Source organism: Daktulosphaira vitifoliae, unplaced genomic scaffold (genome assembly GCF_025091365.1).
Source record: "Daktulosphaira vitifoliae isolate Bord-2020 unplaced genomic scaffold, ASM2509136v1 Scaffold_4, whole genome shotgun sequence".
NCBI classification, from domain to species: domain Eukaryota; kingdom Metazoa; phylum Arthropoda; class Insecta; order Hemiptera; family Phylloxeridae; genus Daktulosphaira; species Daktulosphaira vitifoliae.
This window is the reverse complement of record NW_026099575.1, coordinates 16,019,988-16,032,333: the sequence shown is the minus strand read 5'-3', so window position 1 is coordinate 16,032,333 and position 12,346 is coordinate 16,019,988. Positions and strand designations below refer to the sequence as shown.

At 26.4% G+C, this 12,346-nt stretch overlaps 2 protein-coding genes across 8 annotated transcripts in view; one reads left to right on the top strand and one right to left on the bottom strand.

The window, feature by feature from the left end:
• LOC126906329 (kinesin-like protein CG14535) overlaps positions 1-12,346 on the bottom strand; it is a 110,428-nt gene that overhangs the window by 33,765 nt on the left and 64,317 nt on the right. The gene's annotated exons all lie outside the window — the stretch shown is intronic.
• LOC126906331 (uncharacterized) lies at positions 8,341-11,665 on the top strand. Of its 4 annotated transcripts, none has more exons than XM_050686886.1 (6): positions 8,351-8,465; positions 8,554-8,591; positions 9,217-9,289; positions 9,707-9,947; positions 10,035-10,238; positions 10,342-11,665. In XM_050686886.1, the coding sequence occupies exons 4-6, from the start codon at positions 9,711-9,713 to the stop codon at positions 11,467-11,469; spliced, it is 1,569 nt and encodes a 522-aa protein (XP_050542843.1). In that variant the 5' UTR covers positions 8,351-8,465; positions 8,554-8,591; positions 9,217-9,289; positions 9,707-9,710; the 3' UTR covers positions 11,470-11,665. The 4 variants fall into 4 exon arrangements, with proteins under 4 accessions (XP_050542842.1, XP_050542843.1, XP_050542844.1 ...); XM_050686887.1 differs by having other exon boundaries at positions 8,387-8,465; positions 8,554-8,602; XM_050686885.1 differs by lacking the exon at positions 9,217-9,289 and having other exon boundaries at positions 8,341-8,465.

Below are 12,346 nucleotides of genomic sequence, written 5' to 3'. Positions count from 1 at the left end.
CTACTTTGTGGATAAATATCATAGATACAGCAAACCGGCTATTATGTCATGAATACGTATACAAATTTCGTTATTATACAAAGAAGTCTATGATATATGTTTGCTTATCATTTTATCGAAAAAAAAATAAGAATATTAATTAAAATAATACACATGCGAGTATATTACCATAAGACTTTTACAACACCACTGTAGCTTAAAGTTTTTTCATAATATATTATAGAAAAGTGTACGAATTATGATAAAATCATTTTTGAAAAATTACATTGTATTCTAATTACTGTCTCTTTATTTTTCAAGTCAACATGTTAAGAAAAAAAGTATTTTATTTTTTATTTAGATGAAACAAATTTAGATTTTCTGAACACTGGTAAAGACATATAGAATAACATATAAAGCAAAAATTAAAATATATTATATACTAGATTTTTCGCAGAAAAAAAAATAATATTAATAATTTTTTTTGGATACATTGTGTTTCTCAATTTATTAATGATAAAGTACTTTTAATATTTATCACTTATACACTACAAAGGTGCTAATTAATTTTTTTTATATTTCAACATACATAATTAACTAACTTATTTATTAGATCATTGTCTAATTAAGGAAATTTGTAGTTAATAACAATATTTGCACTAGTGTTTCAGAGTTATAATTAGTTACAATTAGTAAATTAAGTTACAATATAACGTAATGGCGATGATGCTTCTATTTTTATCACAACACATTTATTGGCCTCACTTTTCTTTCCGCTTAGGCATAAAAATCCTAATAACTTTTGAAAAACTGGTCCGAAAATTGTAATTGACTATAAATTTCCTTAAATGTATCATTATCAATATATAAAATAGTTAATTATGTTTGTTGTTGTCGTGTAAAAAATTAAAAATGATAAGGTACAAAAGTTGATCACAGAAAATACTTCATTATTAATAAATTGATAAAAAACATGTATCCAATAGAAACAAAAAAATTAAGAATATTATTTTTATTTTTCGATTATATAAGTGGTTCGCGAATAAAGAATCATTCTGTATATAACAACTGAAATCTATAAAGTGCACCTCTACTACCCATAGAAATAAAGCAACATTAATGTTCTGTTTCGTGTTTTCTCCTAAACTAAGGGTCTCTATTTTTTTTCAATTTCCAACAAAATAAGTCAGACATTTATTATAAAATAATTTTTATGAAGTCATTTGAAATAAAGCTACATTACGTTTAGTATATTTAATGATAATAACTTTATTATAGTTAATTTACTTTTCTTCTCTGCAATAAGAAAAGTATTTTGTTTGCTTGAAAAATAACGGAATTTATTATTTTTATTCTATTTTCTGTGTAAAAATTGAAAGAGAGCGTTATTAAAAAGAAAGCTAAAAAATAACCGAAATTTTGGTTTAAGACACACATAACGTTAAAACTTTTAAAATTGAGGATTAGATTAATTCATCTAGATGAGTAATCATTATTTTATAAGACCCATAATTGGACAATATTTCAGAAGAATTATAATGAAGATAAAATTAAAAATATTATTTTTACTTTTTTGTAATGTTTTGATAAGATACAAAACAAAATCGTAAAATGCCTGTACTTTAAAAGTGAAATTTTAGATTGAAGAAGAATTAAATGGCGGTTTTAGGTAACTGAATATGAAATTCGAATTGTAATGTCCTATGAAAATTTTTCATAACAGCAAAATTTATGACGTTAACAATTTTTTAAATATTTACTAAATTCGATTGAAAATATTATATTAGAAAAATAAATTCAGATAATTAAAAATATTTTTGTTAAAAAACAAATAATAATTTGTAGTATTACATTTTTTAATTAATCTTAAAATTATAAGATATCTACAATAATCACCGATTTAAGTAAACTTGGTAAAGTAACTATTTTAATTTGGCTCTAAACGCAACTACCAATGATAAACTTTTTTAGGACATAAATTGTTCTACTCTGGTAATTGCAACATGATGTGGAGAGAACTTAAGCAATAAGGGAAATTAATATTTCATATGCTCGACAAAGTGAGGGTCGTAAAATCTGTCCCTTTCACAATTTTTTTCGTCAGCTTCGTTCACGGTACATTAACGAAATAAACGCAGTTATAAGCTTCGGCAAAAAATGAGTAGCAAGTTGAAAATAAAAGGAAAAGTTCAGGGTCCAATCAAACTGATTGGTTCTTAGCCACTGCTTTTTGTTTCATTAACAACGGTGAGATAAACTCGGTCGGCGCCGTGTCATTTGCAATCTGACGGCTGACAGACAACCTTCCTCTGAGTTTGGGTGTGCTTAATGAAGTTTAAAACAAGATTGTCAGTATATAGCAATTTTCTGGCGCCACGCGACACGCAAAGACTTCAGAAAGAATTTCCTCTGAGTTTTTAAAGTCTCCATCTTTTATTGAATATAAATAATATAGATTAATTTGAAGTTGACGTGCTACATTGTACAGACTTTTTATGTTATTTTCATTTTATGGTTTATAGGCATTAAGGAAAAATATAGTTAACTCTACGATTGTATCTATTATTTTTACATTTACTGAAATATAATTACTATACGTGTCTCACTAGTATTTAAAACACTTTAAATCGACCAATTCAAAACTGTATTAAATTTGACGTTAGCATACATACGGAAGTATATTAATCATAGTTATTACTGCATTTGCATGTTGCACATTAGAATATAATAGTTAGGGTGACTTTCGAATGAATTTGGTCACAATTAAACTCCAGAGGTTGATATTATAATCATTAAACTACATTTTGCTTGTTTTTAAGATTCATATTATATTTGAAATGTTAAATAAAGCAATTATTAATGCTTTAAAATACTCTGGACAGAAAATTTCTGAATATAATGTATTGTGATGTATTTTTTGTGTTAATTATTCTAGTTTGATAATGTTGTTCCATAATTGCTAGAAAGCACAAAAAAGCTTTGTTATATTTTGACGTTTATACAAGACAAAAATAGAAGCTGTCAAAAAATTTTTAAAAGCATATTCTATTAACGTGACATGGATAGACTAAGTAAAAGAGTGAGCATAAAAATGAAAGTTTCCTTTGAATGAAATAATTTTTCGTCTAGAAGACATTTCGCCCCCGAGGAGTATTGTTACTTATGTAGCGTTATCTATACATATATATCTTCTATAGTAGTTACGAGTTTGGTTTTTAAAAACTTCTCTCCTCTTATATCCGTCACGTGGCTGTCAGCGTTCACTGTCTTGAGTACGACTTCACACATACGCACAAAATGTGTCGTTTTCCAATGAAAAAAGCTTTTCTTTTTCGTCGGATGGATATCCGTCTGCAAACTGAGAAAAGAAGGAGTTGAAGAGGGTAGAGTTTGCACTTTAAGGGTTATCACCCCATAAGCTCAGTTTCCAAAGTCGATTTTCCCCTTCTTCATTTGCGCTTCATCAGATACACGATGATGACATTACCATGTTTTCGGTTTGATAATCCATGCGTTTCCTAACCCAGTATAAATTTGTGCATCAAATTATGCATGCCAACAATTGTGTCAAGAAGGTTATTAATAAATCTCCGATTTATTATTCATAGTCCACCTCAAAACTTGTTTTTTTTGTATTGGTACAGTTCATGTTTTAAAAAATCTTATTTACAACAATCAAAAAGCATTTGTATATTAAGAAAATCCGGATCAATAACACCTTTATATTCGTTGAATGTAACTTATTATCATTTAGATAGGGTTTGCTAATAACAATGATGAAATAATAACAACCAATAACTATATTGCCTCAAGTTATTAAAATATATATTTTTTCAATATTGTATATATATAATATTATATTGAAAGTGATTTAATTCAAGTTTTTAATGATCTCTTTTTTCTTAGGAAAAGACAATAAATTTTATAATTATTTTTAGCCCTCATTGAACAAAAATTCCTCGTTTATTTAAAAATTTATCAATGAATGATCACTTTTTTTATTTGTTCGCTTAAAACAGTGATGTATTTAAGGGAGAATCATAGACATAGAATTATAGTAGTGGAGAGGTGAATCCACTATTCTACATTCTAAGAAATATCTATACATAATTCTCACTGATTAAAAAGTTAATTCATTTGGCGTGAATACTACTAAAATACTTACAGTTAATTTGAAATATAATTTTTTATTCTCTATACAATAAAAATTCTATGTAAAATACAAGTTGTTATCTTCATCAATCTATAACATTTTACTTACCTGTAAAAAAAAAAGTTATTAGATATTTAAAATGATTCATTTTGTTATCATTAATAAAATAAATTATATATATTTTTCAAATATCATCAATTGATTTTATCCTTGCTTTTTTCGTATTATAAAGTGAATCAGAGAAAAACTATAAATTTTCAAGTTTGTCGATTCAGTTTTCTTCTGAAATAAATTATTTAAAAATTATCCACTATAAATATTTGGAATTTTTTGTTTTAATGAAATTACCGTTGACAAAATTAAAAAGATTTTAGCGAAATAATAATAGTGGGCGAATGGAAATGGCAAAGTGACAGCATCTGAAAGAGAAGTCAAAATTTCATCTCTTACCATTTAACAGTCAAGTGCCGTTCCGTTTTCTTCAAAACTCCCTTTAAATTAATTAACCGTTCCCTTTCCTTCAGCCATTACAATACTTCTACATTATTTAATCATTGCTTTGTCCTGCATTGGCAAACAGAAGAATGCTGCTATTATTATTATTACCGAAAAAAAATAGTTTACTTATAATTATATGATTTTAATGACTATTTTATGTAGAAATATTGTTTTTATAAACGCTATAACGAATAAAAGTTGATCGGAGATGATGACAGTAATGAAAGTCAGACTCTTGATTACAGCAAGAAAATTGATGAATACAGTAACGACGTCAACAGTCGACCCTTATACAGGAATAGCCCTTGAAAATTATTAACGAAGTTATTTTGTACTTCACAGTTTATAAACATCAAATTCCCCCTTAAAAGTATTTTATGACATTTACTTTAACTTAATGGGATCAAGAATTGTGAAAGGTGTAAAAAATATAACGCGCAATCGACAGTTTTTATTTCATCAACTCTCTCATTATTTTAATCTCAATTTTTTAGAAATTAATTATTATTTTAATTCATAATATAACGTCAGCAGTTATAAATTCGAACTTTAGAGTTTTTGTTCAAGTATAGCTATTTATTTATGAGTTTAGTTCGACAAAGTCTTACGCGTGTAAAAGCCATAAATACTTATTAATTTATTTATTTTTAATACAAATATAATACTACAATTATTTATAATAATCTGTGTGTGTAGCGTAAAAAAATTTAATGTTTAAGTGATATGTGCATAATAATACAATGTAAGATACTACTTGTGAATGTAAAACAATATTTATTAAGTATCTTTTGTATCGTGTTACAAAGTAGATAGATGTCATTGTGAAAATAATGGAATTATAGTTAGTTAAACGTTAATAACATTTTTATGCAAAAAATTAAACATGATAGCTTAAAAAGACTGTCAAAACTGTAGCAAGTTTTTTATACATCAAACCTTAATTTTTCACTTCAAAAATAAAATAAACTATATCTGAGATATTATTAAGCCAACTGCTAGACCAGAGGTGGAAAGACGTTGAACTTTGGTGTGTAAAAAATTACTTTTGGTTCGTAAAACGTCAAAAATTTCAAAATAAATCGCTAAAGAAACCACTACTATACTCTATATTGCTATTCTCTTATGAACGCGGACGCCACGCCGTTTATCTAAAAATGTTAAAGGTGCCGTGAAATGACAGCGCCGCTAAAAGAATAATAATATTCTCATGTCGATATAAAGACAAAACACGTGACAAATATTCAACGCTTCATCAAATCAATTATTTTTCTGTACTTATAATTGCTAATCCGGTCGTTAATGCATCATTAAACAAATTTGCATTTTTTTAACGTTCTGATATTACGGTGTAAAATTATAAAAATAACAAGTAATTTTACTGTTTGCTAAATTATAAACCTTGCAGATGGTAGTGTACTGACCGCATTGGTGTACAATGAACAGTAATTGTAATGTTGACAGTCGTCTGTGGATAACAATATTATTTATATGACAGCGGATAGCAGAAACCCCAAGGGTTAATAAGGGAGGCACGCACGATCGTGTAGTTCTATGCGTACGAACCGAAGGAGGTTGTAGCCTAGGTACAAGTAAAGTACGTGACGTTACCAGGGACTGGGGAGAAAATCGATGGGTTTCCAATCGCATCCGGCTCCGGCTATGTCATTTCCAATTTCCTCCGAGGAAATGGTTCGGTGGTGTAGTGTACCGGTAAAAAAATCTTCGACAAGTGTCTCATAACAACATTATACCCAATAAATTAATATCAGATGTACATACATGTATTAACTGTAAACGGAACTAAAAATTATTATGATTTCAAAAGTTCAGATGGAAAACTCATGTCTGCAATACCCAGTCAGTAAATTATAATGACGAGTAGGCAGTTAATGAAATCTGCAAAGTGCTAATACAACGCGAATGTACTTTTCATTTCTAATGCGCTTATATGTCTGTAATTTAACTATTTAACAACAATAATAAAACAACAGAATGATCGATAACCTAAAATAATTGTTTAGATAAGATAAGATAAGATAGTATAACACAAATGACTGTTACTATGAAAATTAACACCGATTCACACGTTCCTAATTACAGGTAAATAGTTTTGATAAATTAACTGTATTATTAGTTCGATATAATGATTTGATACTTTATTTATGTGAAATAATTTTTTTTTATAAAAGTAAATGCTCTTTTTTTTCAAAAAAAAACTAAGTTACACCGAATAAGAAAAAAATTTGTTGAGTGGAGGATAAGTTTATTAAATATTATAGTATTCATTAGTCTTTTCATAATTAAAAATTATTATTAAATAGCTGCAACATAAAAATTAAAAATAAGCACAAATTACTACTAAAAATTATTAATTTATAAATAATTATTTATATCAAAAATGTCACTATTCATAAAAAACACGATTTATTAAAATGATGTAATTATTAATATATTTTATCATATTAATAGATTACTACGAAGATTTTTTAAGTTCTTTAAAAGATAAGGTCAATTTTTTATGAAAAAACATTCAACCTATAATGGCAAAAACTTTCAAAATATATTTTCAAAGTCCTTAAGTAAGAAAAAACAAAATCTGTTCACCATTAATTACAGGTTAAACAGTTATTACTAAGAATTAACTGTCATATGATTTTAGTATGTTTAGGAAAAACTAACTGTCAGTTAGTTATGATTAATAAAATTATTTTGACAACGCTGAATGTCTTTCAGAGAATTGTAAAATGGATGAAATTATTTCAAAATAAGACAAATTAGCTGGAATTGAATTAATGGATAGTACATAGAAATTTATCTTTTATTTCTTTAGGTCAAAATTTAGTGCTACGTGTCTTAAATGTATACGAACACCAATGGTAAACAAAATTAACGTTTTTATTGTAAGCAATGAATTAGAAATTCATAATAAATGTTGATTAAAAGTTTAAATACAAAACAATTATGTAATGTTCTATAATTTACTTGTATTAAACAATTTTTTAACAAACTTCTTATATAAATAAAACTGCGTTATGTAGTACACCAATAAAAATGTGAGGATAACAGCCTCAGTTAAATTTGTAAAATTTTAATAAAAATATAATATGCAAAATATAAGTTACTAAAATAAGGAATCGAAAAAAGCAATTGTAATTGGATGGTGTATTTATTTGATGCATATCATGGGGATTTACTAAAATAAGATATTTTTCATGAGTATTGAAATCTAAACGAAACATTTTCTAACGAAATATTTCCATTTAAATACAATAACAAAAAAAACAAAAACATTTTTCTGTGTAAAATAATTAAAAATTTGAATAATATTCTAATAGCAAAGTTTCAACGGTACAAAATAAAAACAGTAACAGATACTGAAAAACGGTTATTAAAAAAAGTAAAATAATAGTAATCATAAAGATAAAATTACAATAAAATACAAAAGGAAATTTTGTCAGTTAATGGCACGGTTAATGTTCTTAAATAAGAATGTAAAATGAAAAGACAGATAAATATTCAAATATCGTCGAAGAGTTATTATCAAGGAAGTGATGTAATGCAAAATCCAATTAATTTTAATGTTAATTCAAATATAAACACATAATTATTGCTTCGTGTTATTTTTCTTTTATAAAATTTAGATCGATTTTTCAAATAAATAAAAATCGATATTTTTGGTGCAATAACATCTGTGTAAATGTGTTGAACACTGAAACAATAGAATTTTAACTACGTGCGCGACAACAGAATTCAGTAAAACTAAAGTCGTAACGTGATGCATGTTATTTAGTGATGATTATTGTATACAGAAGATATTAGTATAGTTCTATACATGGTACGTATGCAACATTTAAGTTGAACTACACATGTAATACTATTTTACAATTTGACTTGTGCTAACTGTTTTTTTTTTTTTTTTGTAGTATTAAATGTTCAAAATTGGATACACACTGTTCCTACTGTAAGTAAAAAGTACGTTTTGTCATTAAAATGAATAATTTGCTGTTTTTATCGACTTATAAAATAATTTAACATCATAAAATATATTTCCACGTTAAACACACATTAGATTATAATAATCAATACATATAAATAATTACATAATTTCAATTTATCTGAAAAAATCTTTTTTAAAATATCAAAGTATGATATTTTAATCACTAACAGTATTGTTTTCTTATCAATTATTAACCTAGTCCCCGCTTTAATTAAATTTATTATTTATGAAGTAATTTAAAAGTGGTCGAAAAAATGTCACACGATCAAACTTTAAGTTATAGTGTTATTCAGTTGAAATTTTTTTCAACTTCTCATATCATTGTAAAGAATGTTAAATTTATGTGAAATTAATCTTCTTTTCTATAGAAATCAATTTATATTAAATGTCATAGTTATATTTAATATAAATATTGTTATTACTACATATAAAAATACAATTAGTTTTCTTGTTGATCATATGAACTAACATCTGTGTAAATGTTCATATAAAATGATGACGACAATAAAATTTGAATATTGATACTATTAAAACTATTAATGCTATTCTTTTCAAAAAATTTTGTATTAATACATAATTACCTTTTTAGATTACTACTAACAATAGTCAAATTTGAAGCAAAAATAATATTGTTTTCTTTAAAAAAAAATAATCAATTTGAAGTAAGTGTATATCGTCACCTTCACGGCAAAACCACATACCTTCATTTTTTAAAATTATTTAAGTACAAATAAGAATACTATTTTTATACAGTTAACAAAGGAAATAGGTCTCTAATAATAGGTTTTATTTCCAGAAAAAAAATTTGATTATTCTTTCAAAAAACATTTAAAACACATGTGAATATTGCAAGTATTTCTCGAAAAAAATCTCATAATTTCATGTTACGTGGATTTGTCATAAAGATGACGATACATAATCAAAAATATTTAAATTCTTAAAATTTTGTACTATTAAAAAACAATAGATAATTTAAAATTTGAATTAAATTAATTTTTTTTTTCAATTCATAGACGTATTTGTCTATTACTCATTAATATTTGATTATAATGTGCTAAACTTTAATGAATTAATTTTAGAGGCATGTCAAGAACATTTGTTTTGTTACTTTGTGGAAGTTTTATATGGTCAACATGGGCGCTTATGAATGCCATAGATGAAGCGCAATGCATAGCGCAATCAAAAAAAGAAATTGGGAACTACATCAAGTCAGATACGTGGCAATTATTGTTTCCTCGTCATTATAAGTTTGAAGTAACAGAACACGGAAACCTAATAAAAAGGAACCGAGGACTTAAACTAAATGCTATTATACACAATGTAAGATAAAAATAAATCATTATTTCTTATTGTTATGTATCAATATTTTCAAATAAATGTCTTTTGAGTACATATTTATTATTACAGTCGATTTATGGATGTTCACACGAAGAAAATAACGAAGTTGACTTTTGCCCAAACGTTAATTTGGGTCGTTTTAAATCGTGTAGACACGGAAAAAATCTCAAGGCTGCAATGTTTAGGAGTGCCAGATGTTCTTTCGTCGAAATGTCAATCAAGCACTTAATACTTTCCAATTATCTTTTACTCAAATTTTCAGTTAACGATCAGGTATGTATATGTAAATTATAGTATTTATTATTTATATGTGTTTATATTGTTTGTCAACAAAAGATTTATTATGATAAACAATATTAACAATAAAAATTGTTAGTTGGAACAGGTTTATTCGGCAATCGATGAACCAATAAGATCATTTGGTGGTTCCGTATTGCAAATGTTGTCCATATTGCTGTACGGCGAAGTTAGCGGTCTGGGTGAACTGATGTCATTGAATCTTTATTTGAATAACACTCACGGTACTGTGCTGTTCTACAAGTTACCCACAGAAATAGTGCATAACATAACAGATTTTGAAAATGCTCGAACTTACATGAAGACTATTCACACAAAAATACTAGGTGAATTGCAAACATTTTGGGGTGTGTGGTGTGACAGGTATGATCCTGAAGCTAAATATCTAGAAAAATATGAAAATCAAACATTTGAAGTTATACAACAAAAAATTTTTTCAAATGTGGCTCGCGCTGATGAATTTGTTAGAGGACTAGACGTCAAAAATAGTAGAGATGATTTAGTAATTGAACCAAGACTCATGGCGTTAACAGATTTTATAGATAATATTTCTGGACATCGAGCATTGCCTTATGAACTTTTGGTCAAACTCAAGTTGAATGCATTTGAAGCCACATTTGAATTTGATCCTCAAGCAATGCGTATGTATCATAAGTCAGTATTTGAGATACTTTATGCGTCTCTATATTGGTCAACTATTACCCACATGAAATTGGGTATGCGTATGATCAACGAAATAGAAACACCTGATTCAAAGTACAACAAATTAGATTTTTTGGTAAATTTCGCCCAGTACATGAAACCTCTTTATAAGTACGATCAAGATATGTCTCAGGCTGTCATAGGATTACCACAGAATGTTTCAAAAAATTTAACCCGTTCGTTTTACTTTTTACTCGTGTTTTATAACGATTCAAAAGTAATCGGCAAATCTCACTTAACTGCCCCAGAGACTAAAGCAGAAATCCAAGACATAGTTAAATCTTTAATGATTGATATGAATAAATTATTAAATTATGAAATGCCTTTCGTTGATGTTGATAAGTTAAGTTATGAGGAAGCTCGAAAATTGATGCGATCTAATTATCACTCATTTTTCAAACTAGTTGTATCAGCTTCAGGTTTTAAAACATATAGGGAGAATTTGATAAGGCTGAATCAATGTTTCTTTTATTCAACAGAAGAATTTGTATTTAATTTGCAATAATTGTTTTTGTTTTTTATTATATATGCTTATATTTATTTATGCATTAACTGCATCAAGTTATTAAGTTATTAAGTTAAGAATGCTCATCGCCGGCTAAGTGATAAAAAGTTACATTGAATATCTAAACAGATATATTGTAATAAATATTGTTATATTTCTAATTAGTAGTCATTATATGTATAATTTAGCTTTATAATTTGTTTCGTTTCTGATTTAAAATCAATATGTTTGATAATATCTACTTTAATTAATAGCAAAAGGTATCAACAAATATTTTAAAAGTAATTTATAATTAATTTAGAAAATTATTTAATTTGAAATTATGTTTTTATAAATAAATAGTTTATAATAGATCAGATCATATAGAAAATGTTACATACTATCAATACAATTTTCCAATTTACTTAGAAAAAAGTATATTTTAGTCATACAAAGTAAATCTATACTATAGTATTATATATAATATTATAAATTGTATTATTATACAAAAAAAAAATGTTATAGGTATAATATTAAAAAAAATCTAATCGTATTCTCATCCATCGTATACGATGCTATCCGTCATATTAAACTTTTTCTGCTGAGGTATTGGATAAAAATAACAATAACCATCATGGACCCTATCTATACTCTTAGATCCCTCAGGTCCACCAACTCAATCCATCAAAGAGATAATACAAAAACAACAACCACAAAGCTCCTGTTGACGCTAATTCAATCCTGACGCCCATCTAATGGCTTTGGGTTTGAACGAAAATAAAATTATTTAAGGTTTCTACATTAGTTAACAAATTACTAATAGTAATATATTTCTTGGGTGGCAAGAAAATCTTCACTGGAGTTATTTAATGATGTAAAATATTAATGATGTTTTAAT

Bases quoted from the DNA above. Each gene is read 5' to 3' on its own strand.
- LOC126906331 (XM_050686885.1), top strand. From the start codon at position 8,560: ATGTTCAAAATTGGATACACACTGTTCCTACT. The intron at 8,592-9,706 runs GTAAGTAAAAAG...AATTAATTTTAG, and splicing joins GGATACACACTGTTCCTACT to AGGCATGTCAAGAACATTTG. The intron at 9,948-10,034 runs GTAAGATAAAAA...TTATTATTACAG, and splicing joins TAAATGCTATTATACACAAT to TCGATTTATGGATGTTCACA.